Source organism: Coturnix japonica, unplaced genomic scaffold, assembly GCF_054131305.1.
Source record: "Coturnix japonica strain WE unplaced genomic scaffold, WE-NBRP24 Scf058, whole genome shotgun sequence".
Lineage (NCBI taxonomy): Eukaryota > Metazoa > Chordata > Aves > Galliformes > Phasianidae > Coturnix > Coturnix japonica.
In genome coordinates, this window is record NW_028188961.1 from 443,693 (window position 1) to 469,423 (window position 25,731).

At 54.8% G+C, this 25,731-nt stretch overlaps 1 protein-coding gene across 5 annotated transcripts in view; it reads left to right on the forward strand.

Annotated features, from left to right (window-relative positions):
- The window catches only part of LOC107307529 (sarcoplasmic/endoplasmic reticulum calcium ATPase 1), a 99,598-nt gene that overhangs the window by 43,944 nt on the left and 29,923 nt on the right, over window positions 1-25,731 (forward strand). The window contains exons 14-16 of one of the 5 annotated variants that reach the window (XM_085533366.1): window positions 4,312-4,530; window positions 9,963-10,298; window positions 21,359-21,579. In XM_085533366.1, the coding sequence (XP_085389492.1) occupies window positions 4,312-4,530; window positions 9,963-10,298; window positions 21,359-21,579 (776 nt within the window). Of the gene's footprint in view, window positions 1-4,311; window positions 4,531-6,767; window positions 6,905-7,974; window positions 8,065-8,742; window positions 8,866-9,962; window positions 10,299-14,411; window positions 14,568-21,358; window positions 21,580-25,731 lie in introns of those variants that run through there. The other 4 variants (XM_085533360.1, XM_085533361.1, XM_085533363.1 and 1 more) reach the window with 4 other exon arrangements.

A 25,731-nucleotide genomic window follows, 5' to 3' on the forward strand; every position in this document is an offset into this window, starting at 1 on the left:
GTCCCAATGGCTCCCATTGACTCCCATTGAGTCCCATTGACCCCATTGACTCCCATTGGATCCCATTGACTCCCATTGACTCCCATTGACTCCCATTGACCCCATTGGACCCCGTTGGATCCCATTGGCTCTCATTGACTCCATTGACTCCCATTGAGTCCCACTGGCTTCCAGTGACCCCATTGACATCCCACCTCACCCCATTGACCCCATTGACTCCCATTGAGTCCCATTTACCCCATTGGATCCCATTGACTCCCATTGGCTTCCATTGACTCCATTGACCCCATTGGACCCCAGGGTGCCCCCGAGGGCGTCATTGACCGCTGCAATTACGTGCGCGTGGGGACAACGAGGGTCCCATTGACCCCATTGGATCCTATTGACCCCATTGGATCCCATTGACCCCAATGACATCCCACCTCACCCCATTGACCCCATTGGATCCCATTGACTCCCATTGACCCCATTGAGTCCCATTGACTCCATTGACTCCCATTGGATCCCATTGAGTTGCATTGACCCCATTGACTCCCATTGACCCCATTGACTCCCATTGACCCCATTGACTCCCATTGACTCCCATTGACTCCCATTGACTCCCATTGACCCCATTGACTCCATTGACTCCATTGACTCCCATTGGATCCCATTGACTCCCATTGACCCCATTGACTCCCATTGACTCCCATTGACTCCCATTGACTCCATTGACTCCCATTGACTCCCATTGACCCCATTGACTCCCACCTCACCCCATTGACCCCATTGGCTCCCATTGACTCCCATTGACCCCATTGACTCCCATTGGCTCCCATTGACTCCCATTGAGTCCCACTGGCTCCTATTGACCCCATTGCGTCCCATTGGCTCCCATTGGCTCCCATTGACTCCCATTGACTCCCATTGACTCCCACCTCATCTCCACTGACCCCATTGAGTCTCACTGACCCCATTGGACCCCAGGGTGCCCCCGAGGGCGTCATCGACCGCTGCAATTACGTGCGCGTGGGGACGACGAGGGTCCCATTGACCCCATTGGATCCCATTGACCCCATTGGATCCCATTGAGTCCCATTGACTCCCATTGAGTCCCATTGACTCCCATTGGCTCCCATTGACTCCCATTGACTCCCATTGACTCCATTGACTCCCATTGACCCCACTGACATCCCACCTCACCCCATTGACCCCATTGAGTCCCATTGAGTCCCATTGACTCCATTGACTCCCATTGACTCCCATTGATTCCCATTGACCCCATTGACTCCCATTGACTCCCATTGACTCCCATTGGCTCCCATTGACTCCCATTGACCCCAGTGGCATCCCACCTCACCCCATTGACCCCATTGACTCCCATTGATCCCACTGAGTCCCAATGGCTCCCATTGACTCCCATTGAGTCCCACTGACCCCATTGACTCCCATTGGATCCCATTGACTCCCATTGACTCCCATTGACTCCCATTGACCCCATTGGACCCCGTTGGATCCCATTGGCTCTCATTGACTCCATTGACTCCCATTGAGTCCCACTGGCTTCCAGTGACCCCATTGACATCCCACCTCACCCCATTGACCCCATTGACTCCCATTGACCCCAGTGACATCCCACCTCACCCCATTGACCCCATTGACTCCCATTGAGTCCCATTTACCCCATTGGATCCCATTGACTCCCATTGGCTCCCATTGAGTCTCACTCACCCCATTGGACCCCAGGGTGCCCCCGAGGGCGTCATCGACCGCTGCAATTACGTGCGCGTGGGGACGACGAGGGTCCCATTGACCCCATTGGATCCCATTGACCCCATTGGATCCCATTGACCCCAATGACATCCCACCTCACCCCATTGACCCCATTGGATCCTATTGACCCCATTGGATCCCATTGACTCCCATTGACTCCCATTGACCCCATTGACTCCCATTGACTCCATTGACTCCATTGACTCCCATTGACTCCCATTGACCCCATTGACTCCATTGACTCCCATTGACTCCCATTGACTCCCATTGACTCCATTGACTCCCATTGACTCCCATTGACTCCCATTGACTCCATTGACTCCCATTGACCCCATTGACTCCCATTGACTCCCATTGACCCCCATTGGCTCCCATTGACCCCATTGACATCCCACCTCACCCCATTGACTCCCATTGAGTCTCATTGACTCCATTGACTCCCATTGGCTCCCATTGGCTCCCATTGACTCCATTGACTCCCATTGACTCCCATTGACTCCCATTGACTCCCATTGACCCCATTGACTCCCACTGACCCCATTGACTCCATTGACTCCCATTGACTCCATTGACCCCATTGGACCCCAGGGTGCCCCCGAGGGCGTCATCGACCGCTGCAATTACGTGTGCGTGGGGACGACGAGGGTCCCATTGACCCCATTGGATCCCATTGACCCCATTGGATCCCATTGACATCCCACCTCACCCCATTGACCCCATTGGCTTCCATTGACTCCCATTGACTCCCATTGACCCCATTGACTCCCATTGACCCCAATGACATCCCACCTCACCCCATTGACCCCATTGGCTCCCATTGACTCCCATTGACTCCCATTGAGTCCCACTCACCCCACTGACTCCCACTCACCCCATTGGACCCCAGGGTGCCCCCGAGGGCGTCATCGACCGCTGCAATTACGTGCGCATGGGGACGACGAGGGTCCCATTGACCCCATTGGATCCCATTGACCCCATTGGATCCCATTGACTCCCATTGAGTCCCATTGAGTCCCATTGACCCCATTGACTCCCATTGGCTCCCATTGACTCCCATTGACTCCCATTGAGTCCCACTGGCTCCTATTGACCCCATTGCGTCCCATTGGCTCCCATTGGATCCCATTGACTCCCATTGACTCCCATTGACTCCCATTGACTCCCATTGACTCCCATTGACTCCATTGACTCCCATTGACTCCCATTGACTCCATTGACTCCATTGACTCCCATTGACTCCCATTGACTCCATTGACTCCCATTGACTCCCATTGACTCCATTGACTCCCATTGACTCCCATTGACCCCATTGACTCCCATTGACTCCCATTGACTCCATTGACTCCCATTGACTCCCACTGACTCCCATTGACTCCCATTGAGTCCCATTGACTCCCATTGACTCCATTGACTCCCACTGACTCCCATTGAGTCCCATTGACCCCACTGACTCCCATTGACTCCCATTGACTCCCACTGACCCCCATTGACTCCCATTGACTCCCATTGAGTACCATTGACTCCCATTGGCTCCCATTGACTCCATTGACTCCCATTGACTCCATTGACTCCCATTGACTCCCATTGACTCCCATTGACTCCCATTGGCTCCCATTGACTCCCATTGAGTACCATTGACCCCATTGGCTCCCATTGACCCCACTGACATCCCACCTCACCCCATTGACCCCATTGAGTCCCATTGAGTCCCATTGACTCCCATTGACTCCCATTGACTCCCATTGGCTCCCATTGACTCCCATTGACTCCCATTGGCTCCCATTGACTCCCATTGACCCCAGTGGCATCCCACCTCACCCCATTGACCCCATTGACTCCCATTGATCCCACTGAGTCCCAATGGCTCCCATTGACTCCCATTGAGTCCCATTGACCCCATTGACTCCCATTGGATCCCATTGACTCCCATTGACTCCCATTGACTCCCATTGACCCCATTGGACCCCGTTGGATCCCATTGGCTCTCATTGACTCCATTGACTCCCATTGAGTCCCACTGGCTTCCAGTGACCCCATTGACATCCCACCTCACCCCATTGACCCCATTGACTCCCATTGACCCCAATGACATCCCACCTCACCCCATTGACCCCATTGACTCCCATTGAGTCCCATTTACCCCATTGGATCCCATTGACTCCCATTGGCTTCCATTGACTCCATTGACCCCATTGGACCCCAGGGTGCCCCCGAGGGCGTCATCGACCGCTGCAATTACGTGCGCGTGGGGACGACGAGGGTCCCATTGACCCCATTGGATCCCATTGACTCCCATTGGCTCCCATTGACTCCCATTGACCCCATTGGCCCCCATTGACCCCATTGACTCCCATTGAGTCCCATTGACTCCATTGACTCCCATTGAGTCCCATTGACTCCCATTGACTCCCATTGACTCCCATTGACTCCCATTGAGCCCAATGACATCCCACCTCACCCCATTGACCCCATTGACTCCCATTGAGTCCCATTGGCCCCTGTTGCTCCCATTGACTCCCATTGAGTCTCATTGACTCCATTGACCCCATTGGACCCCAGGGTGCCCCCGAGGGCGTCATCGACCGCTGCAATTACGTGCGCGTGGGGACGACGAGGGTCCCATTGACCCCCTCAGTGAAGGAGAAGATCCTGTCGGTCATTAAGGAGTGGGGGACGGGCAGGGACACGCTGCGTTGTTTGGCCTTGGCCACCAGGGACACCCCCCCAAAGAAGGAGGAGATGCTGCTGGAGGACTCCACCAAGTTCGCTGAGTACGAGGTGAGGGTTTAAAGGGGGGGGGGGGGGTCTTAGAAGTGGGTTTTAACCCCCAAATCCCCCCCGTCACCCCCTTGTAATGCCCCATTTACCCCCCCTTTAACCCCATCTACCCCCCATCTACCACCATCTAACCCCATCTACCCCCCCATTAAACCCCATTTATCCCCCATTAACCCCATATACCCCATTAAACCCCATTTATCCCCCATTTAACCCCATTTAAGCCCCATTTATCCCCATCTACCCCCCATTTAACCCCATCTACCCCCATTTACCCCCCTTTTAACCCCCCCACCCCCCATTTAACCCCATTTACCCCCTATTTAACACCCTACCCCCCCATTTAACCCTATATACTGCCAATTTAACCCCATTTAAACCCATCTACCCCCATTAAACCCCATCATCCCCCATTAAACCCCATTTATCCCCCACCTACCCCCCCTTTAACCCCATATACCCCATTAAACCCATTTACTGCCCCATTTAACACCATTTACCCCCATTAAACCCCATTTATCCCCCCTTTAACCCCATATACCCCCCAATTAACCCCATATACCCCCATTAAACCCCATTTATCCCCCATTTAACCCCATCTACCCCATCTACCCCCATTTACCCCCCATTTAACCCCATATACCCCCCATTTAACCCTATAAACCCCCATATGTCCCCGTTAAACCACATTTAACCCCATATAACCTCGTATACCCCCCATTTAACCCCATCTACCCCCATTAAATCCCATTTATACCCCATTAAACCACATTTACCCCCCTTTATCCCCATCTACCCCCATTAAATCTCATTTATCCCCCATTAAACCCCATCTACCCCCCATATAACCCCATCAACCCCCATTAAACCCCATCTACCCCATTAAACCCCATTTATCCCCATTAAACCCCATCTACCCCCTATTTAACACCATTTATCCCCATTAAACCCCATTTATCCCCCCTTTAACCCCATACACCCAATTAAACCCATTTACTGCCCCATTTAACACCATTTACCCCCACATTAACCCCATCTAACTCCATCTACCCCCTATTTACCCCCCTTTTACCCCCCATCTACCCCCTATTTAACCCCATCTACCCCCATCTAACCCCATCTAACCCCATCTACCCCCCCTTTAACCCCATCTACCCCCATTAAACCCCATTTATCCCCCATTAAACCCCATCTACCCCCCATATAACCCCATCAACCCCCATTAAACCCCATCTACCCCATTAAACCCCATTTATCCCCATTAAACCCCATCTACCCCATTAAACCCCATTTATCCCCATTAAACCCCATTTATCCCCCCTTTAACCCCATACACCCAATTAAACCCATTTACTGCCCCATTTAACACCATTTACCCCCACATTAACCCCATCTAACTCCATCTACCCCCTATTTACCCCCCTTTTACCCCCCATCTACCCCCTATTTAACCCCATCTAACCCCATATACCCCCATCTAACCCCATCTACCCCCCATTTAACCCCATTTACCCTCCTATTAATCCCATCTACCCCCCATCTAACCCCATCTACCCCCCATTAAACCCCATCTACCCCATCTACCCCCCATTAAACCCCATTTACCCCTCATTGAGCCCCATTTAACCCCATATACCCCCCCCTTAACACCATTTATCCCCCCTTTAACGCCATCTAACTCCATCTAACCCCATTTAACCCCCCTTTTAACCCCATACACCCCATTAAACCCATTTACCCCCCATTTAACTCCCATTTAACCTCATATAACCCATATTAAACCCTATCCACCCCTATTTATCCACCATTTAATCCCATATACCCCCATTAAACCCCATCTACCCCCATTTAACCCCATATACCCCCCATTTAACCCCATATACCCCCCATTTACCCCCCTTTTAACCCCATTTACCCCCCATTTAACATAATTTACCCCCCCTTTAACCCCATCTACCCTCCATCTACCCCCATCTAACCCCATCATCCCCCTTTAACCCCATCTACCCCCCATTAAACCCCATTTATCCCCCCTTTATCCCCCATTTAACCCCTTTTACCCCCATTTATCCCCATCTAAACCCCATTTACCCCCAAATACCCCACATTTAACCCCATCTAACCCCCATTTAACCCCATCTACCCCCCATTTAACACCATCTACCCCCATTAAACCCCATATATCTGCCACTAAACCCCATTTACCCCCCATTTCACCCCATTTAAACCTTATGCAGACGGACCTGACGTTCGTGGGTTGCGTGGGGATGCTGGACCCCCCCCATAAAGAAGTGATGGGCTCCATCCGCTTGTGTCGCAACCCCGGGGTCCTACCTCCCCTTTAACCCCATCTGCCTCCATCTACCCCCATTAAACCCCATACACCCCCATTAAACCCCATACACCCCCATTAAACCCCATCTACCCCCATATACCCCCCATTTAACCCCATTTACCCCCCATTTTACCCCATATACCCCCTCTTTATCTCCCATTTAACCCCTTTTACCCCCATTTAACCCCATTTACCCCCCATTTAACCCCATCTACCCCCCATTAAACCCCATCTACCCCCCATATAACCCCATATACCCCCCATTTAACCCTATAAACCCCCATATACCGTTATTAAACCCCATTTACCCCCATATAACCCCATTAAACCCCATATACCCCACATTTAATCCCATCTAACCCCCATTTAACCCCTTTTCTCCCCCCTTTAACCCCATCTACCCCCATTAAACCCCATATATCTGCCATTAAACCCCATATATCTGCCATTAAACCCCATATATCTGCCATTAAACCCCATTTATCCCCCATTAAACCCTATGCAGACGGATCTGACCTTTGTGGGTTGCGTGGGGATGCTGGACCCCCCCCATAAAGAAGTGATGGGCTCCATCCGCTTGTGTCGCAACCGCGGGGTCCTACCTCCCCTTTAACCCCATCTGCCTCCATCTACCCCCATTTAACCCCATATACCCCCCATTAAACCCCATCTACCTCCATTTACCCCATCTACTCCCATATAACCCCATATACCCTCCCTTTAACCCCATATACCCCCATATACTCCATCTACCCCCCATATAACCCCATATACCCCCCCTTTAACCCCATATAACCCCCATTTACCCCATCTACCCCCCATATAACCCCATCAACCCCCAATTTAACACCATTTATCCCCTATTAACCCCCATCTACCCCCTGTTTAACCCCATCTACCCCCCATTTAACCCCATTTATCTCCCATTTAACCCCATCAACCCCCCATTAAACCCCATCTACCCCCTATTTATCCCCCATTTAACCCCATTTAACCCCATTTATCCCCATCTAAACCCCATTTACCCCCATCCACCCCCCATCTACCCCTCATCTACCCCCATTTACCCCCCTTTTTGCCCCATTTCACCCCATTTAAACCCTATGCAGACGGACCTGACCTTTGTGGGTTGCGTGGGGATGCTGGACCCCCCCCATAAAGAAGTGATGGGCTCCATCCGCTTGTGTCGCAACCCCGGGGTCCTACCTCCCCTTTAACCCCATCTGCCTCCATCTACCCCCATTTAACCCCATATACCCCCATTAAACCCCATATACCCCCATATACCCCCCATTTAACCCCATTTACCCCCCATTTAACCCCATATACCCCCCATTTAACCCCATATACCCCCATTAAACCCCATATACACCCCCTTTAACCCCATCTACCCCCATTTAACCCCATTTACCCCCCATTTAACCCCATCTACCCCCATTAAAACCCATATACCCCCATTGATCCCCATCTACCCCATCTAACCCCATTTAACCCCATCTACCCTCATTTAACCCCATATACCCCACATTTAACCCCATCTACCCCACATTTAACCCCATATACCCCACATTTAACACCATCTACCCCCCATTTACCCCCCTTTTAACCCCATTTACCACCCATTTAACCCCATTTACCCTCCTATTAACCCCATCTACCCCCCATCTAACGCAATATACCCCCATTTACCCCCATTAAACCCCATTTACCCCCCATTTAACCCCATATACCCCCTCTTTATCTCCCATTTAACCCCTTTTACCCCCATTTAACCCCATCTAAACCCCATTTACCCCCATCCACCCCCCATCTACCCCTCATCTACCCCCATTTACACCCCTTTTTGCCCCATTTAACCCCATTTAAACCCTACCCAGACGGACCTGACGTTGGTGGGTTGCGTGGGGATGCTGGACCCCCCCCGTAAAGAAGTGATGGGCTCCATCCGCTTGTGTCGCAACCCCGGGGTCCTACCTCCCCTTTAACCCCATCTACCCCCATTTAACCCCATATACCCCCCATTAAACCCCATATACCCCCCATTTAACCCCATATACCCCCCATTAAACCCCATCTAACCCCATTGATCCCCATCTACCCCATCTACCCCCCATTTAACCCCATCTACCACCCATTAAACCCCATATACCCCCCATTTAACCCCATCTACCCTCATTTAACCCCATCTACCCCCCATATAACCCCATATACTTCCCATTTAGCCCCATATACCCCCCATTTAACCCTATAAACCCCCATATATCCCCATTAAACCACATTTAACCCCATATAACCCCATATACCCCCCATTTAACCCCATCTACCTCCATTTAACCCCATATACCCCCCATTAAACCCCATCTAACCCCATTGATCCCCATCTACCCCATCTACCCCCCATTTAACCCCATCTACCCCCTATTTATCCCCCATTTAGCCCCATTTACCCCCATTAAACCCCATTTACCCCGTGTTTAACACCATTTACCCCCCCTTTAACCCCATCTACCCCCCATTAAACCCCATTTATCCCCCATATAACCCCATTTACCCCCCCTTTAACCCCATTTACCCCCCCTTTAACCCCATCTACCCCCATTAAACCCCATATATCTGCCATTAAACCCCATATATCTGCCATTAAACCCCATATATCTGCCACTAAACCCCATCTACCCTCCATTAAACCCTATGCAGACGGACCTGACCTTTGTGGGTTGTGTGGGGATGCTGGACCCCCCCCATAAAGAAGTGATGGGCTCCATCCGCTTGTGTCGCAACCCCGGGGTCCTACCTCCCCTTTAACCCCATCTACCCCCATTTAACCCCATATACCCCCCCTTTAACCCCATATACCCCCCCATTAAACCCCATACACCCCCATTAAACCCCATATACCCCCATATACCCCCCATTTAACCCCATATACCCCCCATTTAACCCCATATACCCCCTCTTTATCTCCCATTTAACCCCTTTTACCCCCATTTAACCCCATCTAAACCCCATTTACCCCCATCCACCCCCCATCTACCCCTCACCTACCCCCATTTACCCCCCTTTTTGCCCCATTTAACCCCATTTAAACCCTATGCAGACGGACCTGACCTTTGTGGGTTGCGTGGGGATGCTGGACCCCCCCCGTAAAGAAGTGATGGGCTCCATCCGCTTGTGTCGCGACGCCGGGATCCGGGTGATCATGATCACGGGGGACAACAAAGGGACGGCCATCGCCATCTGCCGCCGCATCGGGATCTTCTCCGAGGACGAGGAGGTGACGGGCAAAGCCTACACGGGGAGGGAGTTCGACGACCTGCCCCCAGCGGAACAGAGGGAAGCCTGTAAGAGGGCGTGTTGCTTCGCCCGCGTCGAACCCACCCATAAGAGCAAGATCGTGGAGTTCCTGCAGTCATTCGATGAGATCACAGCCATGGTGAGTGGGTTATGGGGTCCTATGGGGTCCTATGGGGACCTATGGGGTCTTAGGAGGTCCTACAGGGTCCTATCGGGTCCTATGGGGTCTTATGGGGTCCTATGGGGACCTATGGGGTCTTAGGAGGTCCTACGGTGTCCTATGGGGACCTAGGAGGTCCTATGGAGTCCTATCGGGTCCTATTGGGTCCTATGGGGACCTAGGAGGTCCTATGGGGTCCTATGGGGTCTTAGGAGGTCCTACGGGGTCCTGTCGGGTCCTAAGAGGTCCTATGGGGTCCTATGGGGACCTATGGGGTCTTAGGAGGTCCTACGGGGTCCTATCGGGTCCTAAGAGGTCCTATGGGGTCCTATGGGGATTTATGGGGTCTTAGGAGGTCCTACGGGGTCCTATCGGGTCCTAAGAGGTCCTATGGGGTCCTATGGGGTCCTATGGGGTCTTAGGGAGTCCTATGGGGTCCTAGGATGGAGAAGAGTGGTCCTATGGGGACCTAGGAGGTCGTATGGGGTCTTAGGAGGTCCTACAGGGTCCTATCGGGTCCTATTGGGTCCTATAAGGAGCTAGGAGGTCCTACAGTGTCCTATGGGGACCTATGGGGTCCTAGGGAGGACTATGGGGTCCTATTGGGTCCTATGGGGGCCTAGGGGGTCTTAGGGAGGACTATGGGGTCTATGGGACCCCCCGCCGAGCAGAGGGAAGCCTGTAAGAGGGCGTGTTGCTTCGCCCGTGTGGAACCGACCCATAAGAGCAAGATCGTCGAGTTCCTGCAGTCCTTCGATGAGATCACAGCCATGGTAAGGGGTCTATAGGGTCCTGTTAGAGTTCTATGGGGTCTTATTGGGTCCTATGGGGTCCTAGGATGAAGCTGAGGGGTCCTATTGGGACCTATGGGGTCCTAAGGGGTCATATGGGGTCGTATGGGGACCTATGGAGTCTTAGGAGGTCCTACGGGGTCCTATGGGGACCTAGGAGGTCCTACGGAGTCCTATGGGGAGCTAGGAGGTCCTATGGGGTCCTATGGGGTCTTAGGGAGTCCTATGGGGTCCTAGGATGGAGAAGAGTGGTCCCATGGGGCCTAGGGGGACCTATGGGGTCCTATGGGGTCTTAGGAGGTCCTACGGGGTCCTATGGGGTCCTATTGGGTCCTATGGGGAGCTAGGAGGTCCTACAGGGTCCTATGAGGTCCTACGGGGTCCTAGGGAGGACTATGGGGTCCTATTGGGTCCTATGGGGACCTAGGGGTTCTTAGGGAGGACTGTGGGGTCTATGGGACCCCCTGCGGAACAGAGGGAAGCCTGTAAGAGGGCGTGTTGCTTCGCCCGCGTCGAACCCACCCATAAGAGCAAGATCGTGGAGTTCCTGCAGTCCTTCGATGAGATCACAGCCATGGTAGGTTCCTATTAGAGTCCTATGGGGTCTTATGGGGTCTTATGGGGTTCTATGGGGTCCTATTGGGACCTATGGGGTCTTAGGAGGTCCTACGGGGTCCTATCGGGTCCTAAGAGGTCCTATGGGGTCTTAGGAGGTCCTATGGGGTCCTATGGGGTCCTATGGAGTCCTATCGGGTCCTACCGGGTCCTATGGGGTCCTATGGGGACCTATGGGGACCAATGGGGTCTTAGGGAGTCCTATGGGGTCCTAGGATGGAGAAGAGAGGGTCCTATGGGGTCCTAGGAGGTCCTATGGGGTCTTAGGAGGTCCTACGGGGTTCTATCGGGTCCTAAGAGGTCCTATGGGGTCCTATGGGAACCTATGGGGTCTTAGGAGGTCCTACGGGGTCTTATCGGGTCCTATGGGGACCTATGGGGTCTTAGGGAGTCCTATGGGGTCCTAGGATGGAGAAGAGTGGTCCTATGGGGTCCTAGGGGGACCTATGGGGTCTTAGGAGGTCCTACGGGGTTCTATCGGGTCCTATTGGGTCCTATGAGGAGCTACGAGGTCCTACAGGGTCCTATGGAGATCTATGGGGTCCTAGGGAGGACTATGGGGTCCTATTGGGTCCTATGGGGGCCTAGGGGGTCTTAGGGAGGACTATGGGGTCTATGGGACCCCCTGGGGAACAGAGGGAAGCCTGTAAGAGGGCGTGTTGCTTCGCCCGCGTTGAACCCACCCATAAGAGCAAGATCGTGGAGTTCCTGCAGTCATTCGATGAGATCACAGCCATGGTAAGGGGTCTATAGGGTCCTGTTAGAGTTCTATGGGGTCTTATCGGGTCCTATGGGGTCCTAAGAGGTCCTATGGGGTCCTATGGGGACCTATGGGGTCTTAGGAGGTCCTACGGGGTCCTATCGAGTCCTAAGAGGTCCTATGGGGTCCTATGGGAACCTATGGGGTCTTAGGAGGTCCTACGGAGTCTTATCGGGTCCTATGGGAACCTATGGGGTCTTAGGGAGTCCTATGGGGTCCTAGGATGGAGAAGAGAGGGTCCTATGGGGACCTAGGAGGTCCTATGGGGTCTTAGGAGGTCCTACAGGGTTCTATCGGGTCCTATTGGGTCCTATGGGGAGCTAGGAGGTCCTACGGGGTCCTATGGGGTCCTATGGGGACCTATGGGGTCTTAGGAGGTCCTACGGTGTCCTATGGGGACCTAGGAGGTCCTATGGGGTCCTATGGGGTCTTAGGAGGTCCTACGGGGTCCTATCAGGTCCTAAGAGGTCCTACGGGGTCCTATGGGGACGTTTGGGGTCTTAGGAGGTCCTATGGGGTCTTATCGGGTCCTATGGGGACCTATGGGGTCTTACAGGGGTCCTATGGAGTCTTAAGGGGGAGAAGAGAGGTCCTATGAGGTCCTAGGGGACCTATGGGGTCTTAGGAGGTCCTACGGGGTCCTATCGGGTCCTAAGAGGTCCTACGGGGTCCTATGGGAACCTATGGGGTCTTAGGAGGTCCTACGGGGTCTTATCGGGTCCTATGGGGACCTATGGGGTCCTATGGGGACCTATGGGGTCTTAGGAGGTCCTACGGGGTCCTATCGGGTCCTATTGGGTCCTATAGGGAGCTAGGAGGTTCTATGGGGTCCTATGGGGACCTATGGGGTCTTAGGGAGTCCTATGGGGTCCTAGGATGGAGAAGAGTGGTCCTATGGGGTCGTAGGGGGACCTCAGCCTCAGCCCCATTGACCCCATTGGATCCCATTGACCCCATAGGGTTCCCCATTGACCCCCATTGGATCCCATTGACCCCATAGGGTACCCATTGACCCCATTGGATCCCATTGACCCCATAGGGTTCCCATTGACCCCTTTGGCTCCCATTGACCCCATAGGGTTCCCATTGACCCCATTGGATCCCATTGACCCCCATAGGGTTCCCATTGACCCCATTGGATCCCATTGGTCCCCATTGACCCCCATAAACCCCATTGGATCCAATTGACCCCATAGGGTTCCCATTGACCCCATTGGATCCCATTGACCCCATAGGGTTCCCATTGACCCACATTGGATCCCATTGACCCCATAGGGTTCCCATTGACCCCTTTGGCTCCCATTGACCCCAACTGGATCCCATTGACCCCATTGGATCCCACTGACCCCATTGGATCCCATTGACCCCATTGGGTCCCATTGACCCCATAGGGTTCCCATTGACTCCCATTGGCTCCCATTGACCCCCATTGACCCCATTGACTCCCATTGGATCCCATTGACCCCCATAGACCCCATTGACCCCCATAGGGTTCCCATTGACCCCATTGGATCCCAGTGACCCCATAGGGTTCCCATTGACCCCATTGGATCCCAAGGACCCCCACTGGCTCCCATTGAGTCCCATTGACCCCACTGGGTCACAATTGACCCCATAGACTCCAATTGGATCCCATTGACCCTCATTGGCTCCCACTGACCCCATAGGCTCCTATTGACCTCCATTGACCCCCATTGACCCACACAGATCCCACTGACCCCCATAGACCCCAATGGCTCCCATTGACCCCCATTGACCCCCATAGACCCCCATTGACCCCATTGACCCCATTGGATCCCATTGACCCCATAGGGTTCCCATTGACCCCATTGGATCCCAAGGACCCCCATTGGCTCCCATTGGCTCCCATTGACTCCCACTCACCCCATAGAACCCCACTGACCCCCAACCCTTCCCACCCCATAGACAGGCGATGGTGTGAACGACGCCCCGGCCTTAAAGAAGGCTGAGATCGGGATCGCCATGGGGTCGGGCACAGCCGTGGCCAAAACGGCCTCAGCCCCATTGACCCCATTGGATCCCATTGACCCCATTGGATCCCATTGACCCCATTGGATCCCATTGACCCCATAGGGTTCCCATTGACCCCATTGGATCCCATTGACCCCATAGGGTTCCCATTGACCCCCATTGGATCCCATTGACCCCATTGGATCCCATTGACCCCATTGGATCCCATTGACCCCCATTGGACCCATAGACCCTATTGGCTCCCATTGACCCCATAGGGTTCCCATTGACCCCATAGGGTTCCCATTGACCCCATTGGATCCCACTGACCCCATAGGGCTTCCATTGACCCCATTGGATCCCATTGACCCCATAGGGTTCCCATTGACCCCATTGACCCCCATAGACCCCATAGGGTTCCCATTGACCCACATTGGATCCCATTGACCCCATTGGATCCCATTGACCCCCATAGACCCTATTGGCTCCCATTGACCCCATAGGGTTCCCATTGACCCCATTGGATCCCACTGACCCCATAGGGTTCCCATTGACCCCATTGGATCCCATTGGTCCCCATTGACCCCCATAAACCCCATTGGATCCAATTGACCCCATAGGGTTCCCATTGACCCCATTGGATCCCATTGACCCCATAGGGTTCCCATTGACCCCATTGACCCCATTGGGTCCCATTGACCCCCATAGACCCCATTGGCTCCTATTGGCTCTCATTGACCCCATTGGATCCCAATGACCCCATAGGGTTCCCATTGACCCCATTGGATCCCAAGGACCCCCATTGGCTCCCATTGAGTCCCATTGACCCCATTGGATCCCATTGACCCCATAGGGTTCCCATTGACCCCCATTGGATCCCATTGACCCCATAGGGTTCCCATTGACCCCATTGACCCCCATTGGATCCCATTGAACCCATAGGGTTCCCATTGACCCCCATTGGATCCCAATGACCCCATAGGGTTCCCATTGACCCCATTGGATCCCAAGGACCCCCACTGGCTCCCATTGAGTCCCATTGACCCCATTGGATCCCATTGACCCCATTGGATCCCATTGACCCCATAGGGTTCCCATTGACTCCCATTGGATCCCATTGACCCCATTGGATCCCATTGACCCCATAGGGTTCCCATTGACCCCCATAGACCCCATTGGCTCCCATTGACCCCCATAGACCCCATTGACCCCATTGGATCCCATTGACCCCATAGGGTTCCCATTGCACCCATTGGATCCTAATGACCCTGTTGGGTCCCCATTGACCCCATTGACCCCCACAGGCTCCCATTGACCCCCATAGACCCCAATGGCTCCCATTGACGCCCACAGACCCCATTGACCCCATTGGATCCCATTGACCCCATAGGGTTCCCATTGACCCCATTGGCTCCCATTGAGTCCCATTGAGTTCCATTGGCTCCCATTGACTTTACTGACCCCCACTGACCCCCAACCCTTCCCACCCCATAGACAGGCGATGGTGTGAACGACGCCCCGGCCTTAAAGAAGGCTGAGATCGGGATCGCCATGGGGTCGGGCACAGCCGTGGCCAAAACGGCCTCAGCCCCATTGACCCCATTGGATCCCATTGACCCCATAGGGCTTCCATTGACCCCATTGGATCCCAAGGACCCCCACTGGCTCCCATTGAGTCCCATTGACCCCACTGGGTCACAATTGACCCCATAGACCCCAATGGCTCCCATTGACCCTCATTGGCTCCCACTGACCCCATAGGCTCCTATTGACCTCCATTGACCCCCATTGACCCACACAGATCCCACTGACCCCCATAGACCCCAATGGCTCCCATTGACCCCCATTGACCCCCATAGACCCCCATTGACCCCATTGACCCCATTGGATCCCATTGACCCCATAGGGTTCCCATTGACCCCATTGGATCCCAAGGACCCCCATTGGCTCCCATTGGCTCCCATTGACCCCATTGGATCCCAAGGACCCCCATTGGCTCCCATTGAGTCCCATTGAGTCCCATTGACCCCACTGGGTCCCAATTGACCCCATAGACCCCCACTGACCCCCAACCCTTCCCACCCCATAGACAGGCGATGGTGTGAACGACGCCCCGGCCTTAAAGAAGGCTGAGATCGGGATCGCCATGGGGTCGGGCACAGCCATGGCCAAAACGGCCTCAGCCCCATTGACCCCATTGGCTCCCACTGACCCCCATTGGGTCCCATAGACCTCATTGACCCCCATTGGGACCCCATTGAACCCCATAGACCCCATTGTCTCCCATTGAATCCGTTGGGTTCCTATTGATCCCATTGGGTCCCACCTCATCCCCACTGACCCCACTGGTTCCCATTGACCCCATTGGATCCCATTGACCCCCATAGACCCCATTGACCCCCATTGGATCCCATTGACCCCCAATGGCTCCCATTGACCCCCAATGGCTCCCATTGAGTCCCATTGGCTCCCATTGACCTCGTTGGGTTCCTATTGACCCCTCTGGGCCCCAATTGATCCCACTGACCCCCAACCCTTCCCACCCCATAGACAGGCGATGGTGTGAACGACGCCCCGGCCTTAAAGAAGGCTGAGATCGGGATCGCCATGGGGTCGGGCACAGCCGTGGCCAAAACAGCCTCAGCCCCATTGACCCCATTGGATCCTATTGACCCCATAGGGTTCCCATTGACCCCATTGGATCCCATTGACCCCATAGGGTCCCCATTGACCCCATTGGATCCCATTGACCCCCATAGACCCCATTGGATCCCATTGACCCCATAGGGTTCCCATAGACCCCATTGGATCCCATTGACCCCATAGGGTCCCCATTGACCCCATTGGATCCCATTGACCCCATAGGGTTCCCATTGACCCCATTGGATCCCATTGGTCCCCATTGACCCCCATAAACCCCATTGGATCCAATTGACCCCATAGGGTTCCCATTGACCCCATTGGATCCCATTGACCCCATAGGGTTCCCATTGACCCCATTGGATCCCATTGGGTCTCATTGACCCCCATAGACCCCATTGGCTCCCATTGACCCCATAGGGTTCCCATTGGATCCCATTGACCCCATTGGATCCCATTGACCCCCATAGACCCCATTGACTCCCATTGACCCCCATTAGTTCCCATTGACCTCCATAGACCCCATTGGCTCCCATTGACCCCCATTGACCCCATTGGCTCCTATTGGCTCCCATTGACCCCATTGGATCCCAATGACCCCATAGGGTTCCCATTGACCCCATAGGCTCCCATTGACCCCCACAGACCCCATAGGCCCCCCATAGGCTCCCATCGAGTCCCACTGGCTCCCATTGACTCCTATTGACCCCACTGACTTCCATTGGCTCCCATTGACTCCCACTCACCCCATAGACCCCCACTGACCCCCAACCCTTCCCACCCCATAGACAGGCGATGGTGTGAACGACGCCCCGGCCTTAAAGAAGGCTGAGATCGGGATCGCCATGGGGTCGGGCACAGCCGTGGCCAAAACGGCCTCAGCCCCATTGACCCCATTGGATCCCATTGACCCCATTGGATCCCATTGACCCCATTGGATCCCATTGACCCCATAGGGTTCCCATTGACCCCATTGGATCCCATTGACCCCATAGGGTTCCCATTGACCCCCATTGGCTTCCATTGACCCCATAGGTTTCCATTGACCCCATTGGATCCCATTGACCCCATAGGGTTCCCATTGACCCCATTGGATCCCATTGACCCCATAGGGTTCCCATTGACCCCATTGGATCCCATTGGTCCCCATTGACCCCCATTGACCCCATTGGATCCCATTGACCCCATAGGGTTCCCCATTGACCCCATTGGATCCCATTGACCCCATAGGGTCCCCATTGACCCCATTGGATCCCATTGACCCCATAGGGTTCCCATTTACCCCATTGGATCCCAATGACCCCGTTGGGTCCCCATAGACCCCATTGGATCCCACTGACCCCCATAGACCCCATTGGCTCCCATTGACCCCCATTGACCCCATTGGGTCCCATAGACCCCATAGGGTTCCCATTGACCCCATTGGATCCCAAGGACCCCCATTGGGTCCCATTGAGTCCCATTGACCCCACTGGGTCCCAATTGACCCCATAGACCCCAGTGGCTCCCATTGACCCTCATTGGCTCCCACTGACCCCATAGGCTCCTATTGACCTCCATTGACTCCCATTGACCCACACAGATCCCACTGACCCCCATAGACCCCACTGACCCCCATAGACCCCAATGGCAACCATTGACCCCCAATGGCTCCCATTGAGTCCCCATTGGCTCCCATTGACCCTCATTGACTCCCATTGACTCCCATTGGGTTCCATTGACCCCCATTGACTCCCATTGACCCCCACCCCATAGACAGGCGATGGTGTGAACGACGCCCCGGCCTTAAAGAAGGCTGAGATCGGGATCGCCATGGGGTCGGGCACAGCCGTGGCCAAAACAGCCTCAGCCCCATTGACCCCATTGGATCCCATTGACCCCATAGGGTTCCCATTGACTCCCATTGGATCCCATTGACCCCATTGGATCCCATTGACCCCATAGGGTTCCCATTGACCCCATTGGATCCCATTGACCCCATAGGGTTCCCATTGACCCCTTTGGCTCCCATTGACCCCATAGGGTTCCCATTGACCCCATAGAGTTCCCATTGACCCCATTGGATCCCATTGACCCCATAGGGTTCCCATTGACCCCATTGGCTTCCATTGACCCCATAGGGTTCCCATTGACCCCATTGGATCCCATTGGTCCCCATTGACCCCCATAAACCCCATTGGATCCAATTGACCCCATAGGGTTCCCATTGACCCCCATCGGATCCCATTGACCCCATAGGGTTCCCATTGACCCCATTGGATCCCATTGACCCCATAGGGTTCCCATTGACCCACATTGGATCCCATTGACCCCATAGGGTTCCCATTGACCCCATTGGATCCCATTGACCCCCATAGACCCCATTGGATCCAATTGACCCCATAGGGTTCCCATTGACCCCCATTGGCTTCCATTGACCCCATAGGCTCCTATTGACCTCCATTGACCCCCACTGACCCACACAGATCCCACTGACCCCCATAGACCCCAATGGCTCCCATTGGATCCAATTGACCCCATAGGGTTTCCATTGACCCCATAGGGTTCCCATTGACCCCATTGGATCCCATTGACCCCATAGGGTTCCCATTGACCCACATTGGATCCCATTGACCCCATAGGGTTCCCATTGACCCCTTTGGCTCCCATTGACCCCAACTGGATCCCATTGACCCCATAGGGTTCCCATTGACCCCCATAAACCCCATTGACCCCCATTGGATCCCATTGACCCCCATAGACCCCATTGGATCCCATTGACCCCATAGGGTTCCCATTGACCCCATTGGATCCCAAGGACCCCCATTGGCTCCCATTGACTCCCACTGGCTCCCATTGACCCCACTGGGTCCCCATTGACTCCCATTGACCCCTTTTGACTCTATAGACCCCCACTGACCCCCAACCCTTCCCACCCCATAGACAGGCGATGGTGTGAACGACGCCCCGGCCTTAAAGAAGGCTGAGATCGGGATCGCCATGGGGTCGGGCACAGCCGTGGCCAAAACGGCCTCAGCCCCATTGACCCCATTGGATCCCATTGACCCCATAGGGTTCCCATTGACCCCATTGGATCCCATTGACCCCATTGGATCCCATTGACCCCATAGGGTTCCCATTGACCCCATTGGCTTCCATTGACCCCATAGGGTTCCCATTGACCCCATTGGATCCCATTGGTCCCCATTGACCCCCATAAACCCCATTGGATCCAATTGACCCCATAGGGTTCCCATTGACCCCCATTGGATCCCATTGACCCCATAGGGTTCCCATTGACCCCATTGGATCCCATTGACCCCATAGGGTTCCCATTGACCCACATTGGATCCCATTGACCCCATAGGGTTCCCATTGACCCCATTGGATCCCATTGACCCCCATAGACCCCATTGGATCCCATTGACCCCATAGGGTTCCCATTGACCCCCATTGGCTTCCATTGACCCCATAGGCTCCTATTGACCTCCATTGACCCCCACTGACCCACACAGATCCCACTGACCCCCATAGACCCCAATGGCTCCCATTGGATCCAATTGACCCCATAGGGTTTCCATTGACCCCATAGGGTTCCCATTGACCCCATTGGATCCCATTGACCCCATAGGGTTCCCATTGACCCACATTGGATCCCATTGACCCCATAGGGTTCCCATTGACCCCTTTGGCTCCCATTGACCCCAACTGGATCCCATTGACCCCATAGGGTTCCCATTGACCCCCATAAACCCCATTGACCCCCATTGGATCCCATTGACCCCCATAGACCCCATTGGATCCCATTGACCCCATAGGGTTCCCATTGACCCCATTGGATCCCAAGGACCCCCATTGGCTCCCATTGAGTCCCATTGACCCCACTGGGTCACAATTGACCCCATAGACCCCAATGGCTCCCATTGACCCTCATTGGCTCCCACTGACCCCATAGGCTCCTATTGACCTCCATTGACCCCCATTGACCCACACAGATCCCACTGACCCCCATAGACCCCAATGGCTCCCATTGACCCCCATTGACCCCCATAGACCCCCATTGACCCCATTGACCCCATTGGATCCCATTGACCCCATAGGGTTCCCATTGACCCCATTGGATCCCAAGGACCCCCATTGGCTCCCATTGGCTCCCATTGACCCCATTGGATCCCAAGGACCCCCATTGGCTCCCATTGAGTCCCATTGAGTCCCATTGACCCCACTGGGTCCCAATTGACCCCATAGACCCCCACTGACCCCCAACCCTTCCCACCCCATAGACAGGCGATGGTGTGAACGACGCCCCGGCCTTAAAGAAGGCTGAGATCGGGATCGCCATGGGGTCGGGCACAGCCGTGGCCAAAACAGCCTCCGAGATGGTGCTGGCGGACGACAACTTCTCCACCATCGTGGCGGCCGTGGAGGAAGGACGAGCCATCTACAACAACATGAAGCAGTTCATCCGATACCTCATCTCCTCCAACGTCGGGGAGGTGGTCTGGTGAGAAACAACCCCAAAGACCCTCCCAGTACAGCCCAGTAGATCCCAGTACAGCCCAGTAGATCCCAGTCCCTCCCAGTACAGCCATTCGCTCCCAAATCCCACCTATTTCCACCCAAATCCTGTCTAATTCTACCCAAATCCCACCTATTTCCACCCAAATCCCACCTATTTCCACCCAAATCCCACCTATTTCCACCCAAATCCCATCTACTTCCTTCCAGTTCCTCCCAGTCCCTCCCAGTACGTCCCAGTCCATCCCAGTCCATCCCAGTCCTTCCAGTCCATCCCAGTCCCTCTCAATCCCTCCCAGTCCATCCCAGTCCCTCCCAGTACATCCCAATCTCTTCCAGTCCCTCCTATTCCATCCCATTCCCTCCCAGTTCCATCCAGTACGTCCCAGTCTCTTCCAGTCCCTCCCAGTCCCTCCCAGTCCATCTCAGTTTCCTCCCAGTCCATCCCAGTCCATCCGATACCTCATCACCTCCAACGTCGGGGAGGTGGTCTGGTGAGAGACAGCCCCCCAAAGACCCTCCCAGTACAGACCAGTAGATCCCAGTACAGACCAGTAGATCCCAGTACAGACCAGTAGCTCCCAGTAGTTCCCAGTAGCTCCCAGTCCTTCTCAATCCCTCCCAGTTCCTTCCATTCCCTCCCAGTACGTCCCAGTCCATCCCAGTCCCTCCCAGTCCATCCCTGTCCCTCTCAATCCCTCCCAGTCCATCCCAGTACGTCCCAGTCCCTCCCAGTTCCTTCCAGTCCATCCCAGTCCCTCTCAATCCGTCCCAGTCCCTCCCAGTCCCTCCCAGTCCCTCCCAGTTCCTCCCAGTCCATCCCAGTCCCTCCCAGTCCCTCCCAGTCTATCCCAGTCCATCCCAGTCCCTCTCAATCCCTCCCAGTCCCTCCCAGTACGTCCCAGTCCATCCCAGTTCCTCCCAGTCCATCCCAGTACGTCCCATTACGTCCCAATCTCTTCCAGTCCATCCCAGTCCATCCCAATCCCCTCCCAGTCCCTCCCAGTTCCTCCCAGTCCATCCCAGTTCCTTCCAGTCCCTCCCAGTCCATCCCAGTCCATCCCAGTCTTTCCCAGTCCCTCCCATTACGTCCCAGTCCCTCCCAGTCCCTCCCATTATGTCCCATTCCATCCCAGTCCATCCCAGTACGTCCCAATCTCTTCCAGTCCCTCCCAGTTCCTTCCATTCCCTCCCAGTCCCATCCCATTCCATCCCAGTCCCTCCCAGTTCCATCCAATACGTCCCAGTTCCATCCCAGTCCATCCCAGTCCCTCCCAGTCCCTCCCAGTTCCTCCCAGTCCATACCAGTCCATCCCAGTCCCTCTCAATCCCTCCCAGTCCATCCCAGTCCCTCCCAGTCCATCCCAGTCCATCCGATACCTCATCTCCTCCAACGTCGGGGAGGTGGTCTGGTGAGAGACAGCCCCCCAAAGACCCTCCCAGTACAGACCAGTAGATCCCAGTTGCTCCCATTAGATCCCAGTTCCTCTCAATCCCTCCCAGTCCCTCCCATTACGTCCCAGTCCATCCCAGTACATCCCAATCTCTTCCAGTCCATCCCAGTTCCTCCCAGTCCATCCCAGTCCATCCCAGTACGTCCCAGTCCATCCCAGTTCCTTCCAGTCCATCCGAGTTCATCCCAGTCCCTCCCATTATGTCCCAATCTCTTCCAGTCCATCCCAGTCCATCCCAGTCCATCCCAGTTCCTCCCAGTACGTCCCAGTCCCTCCCAGTCCATCCCAGTCCCTCCCAGTCCCTCCCAGTCCATCCCAGTCCCTCCCAGTCCATCCCAGTCCATCCCAGTCCCTTTCAATCCCTCCCAGTCCCTCCCAGTACGTCCCAGTCCATCCCAGTTCCTCCCAGTCCATCCCAGTACGTCCCATTACGTCCCAATATCTTCCAGTCCATCCCAGTCCATCCCAATCCCTCCCAGTCCCTCCCAGTTCCTTCCATTCCCTCCCAGTACGTCCCAGTCCATCCCAGTCCATCCCAGTCCCTCCCAGTTCATCCCAGTCCATCCCAGTCCCTCCCATTACGTCCCAGTCCATCCCAGAACATCCCAATCTCTTCCAGTCCATCCCAGTCCATCCCAGTCCATCCCAGTTCATCCCAGTCCCTCCCAGTCCATCCCAGTCCCTCCCAGTCCCTCCCAGTTCCTCCCAGTCCATACCAGTCCATCCCATTCCCTCCCAGTTCCTTCCAGTCCTTCTCAATCCATTCCAGTTCCTTCCATTCCATCCCAGTCCATCCCAGTCCATCCGATACCTCATCTCCTCCAACGTCGGGGAGGTGGTCTGGTGAGAGACAACCCCAAAGACCTTCCCAGTACAGCCCAGTACAGACCAGTAGCTCCCAGTATAGACCAGTATAGACCAGTAGCTCCCAGGTAGCTCCCAGTCCTTCTCAATCCTCCCAGTTCCTTCCAGTCCCTCCCAGGTATGTCCCAGTCCCTCCCAGTTCCTTCCAGTCCACCAGTCCCATCCAGTTTACCCAGTCCCTTCTATCTCCCCCCATATTTACCCCTTCCTTCGCCCCCCCCTATTCCCCTTCCCACCCCCACCCTCTCCCCCCATATCCCCCCCTACAATATATTCCCCCCTCCCATATCCCTACATTCTCCCATATCCCCCTATATCCCTAATCCCCCATTTTTTCCCCATATCCCCCTATTTCCCCCTTAATCCTATCCCCCCTATTTCCCCTATATCCCCCCCCATATCCCCTCTATCCACCCCATCCACCCCATATCCCCCCATATATCCCATATCCCCCCATCTTCCCCCATATCCCACCCCATACCCCCCTACCCCCCCCATATCCCCCCCATATCCCCTCTATCCCCCCCCATATCCCCTCTATCCCACCCCATCCACCCCATATCCCCCATATCCCCCCTATTTCCCCTATATCCCACCCCATCCACCCCATATCCCCCCATATCCCCCCTATATCCCCTAATACCCCCCCATACCCCCCCTATTTCCCCTATATCCCCTAATACCCCCCCCATACCCCCTATTTCCCCTATATCCCCCCCTATTTCCCCTATATCCCCCCCATATCCCCTCTATCCCACCCCATCCACCCCATATCCCCACATATCCCCCCTATTTCCCCTATATCCCCCCCATATCCCCTATATCCCACCCCCATCCACCCCATATCTCCCCATATCCCCCCTATATCCCCTAATACCCCCCATACCCCCCTATTTCCCCTATATCCCCCCCTATTTCCCCTCTATCCCACCCCATATCCCCTCTATCCCACCCCATCCACCCCATATCCCCACATATCCCCCCTATTTCCCCCTATATCCCCCCCATATCCCCTATATCCCACCCCATCCACCCCATATCTCCCCATATCCCCCCTATATCCCCTAATACCCCCCCATACCCCCCTATTTCCCCTATATCCCCCCCTATTTCCCCTATATCCCCCCCATATCCCCTCTATCCCACCCCATCCACCCCATATCCCCCATATCCCCCCTATTTCCCCTATATCCCCCCCCATATCCCCTCTATCCCACCCCATCCACCCCATATCCCTCCATATCCCCCCTATATCCCCTAATACCCCCCCATATCCCCCCTATTTCCCCTATATCCCCCCCTATTTCCCCTATACCCCCCCCATATCCCCTCTATCCCACCCCATCCACCCCATATCCTCCCATATCCCCCCTATATCCCCTAATACCCCCCCATATCCCCCCTATTTCCCCTATATCCCCCCCATATCTCCTCTATCCCACCCCATCCACCCCATATCCCCCCATATCCCCCTATATCCCCTAATACCCCCCCATATCCCCCCTATTTCCCCTATATCCCCCCTATTTCCCCTCTATCCCACCCCATATCCCTTCTATCCCACCCCATCCACCCCATATCCCCCCATCTCCCCATATCCACCCCATATCCCCCCCTATTTCCCCTATTTCCCCCCTACCCCCCCATATCCCCCATGCCCCCCCCATATCCCCTCTATCCCACCCCATCCACCCCATATCCTCCCATATCCCCCCTATATCCCCTAATACCCCCCCATATCCCCCCTATTTCCCCTATATCCCCCCCATATCTCCTCTATCCCACCCCATCCACCCCATATCCCCCCATATCCCCCCTAT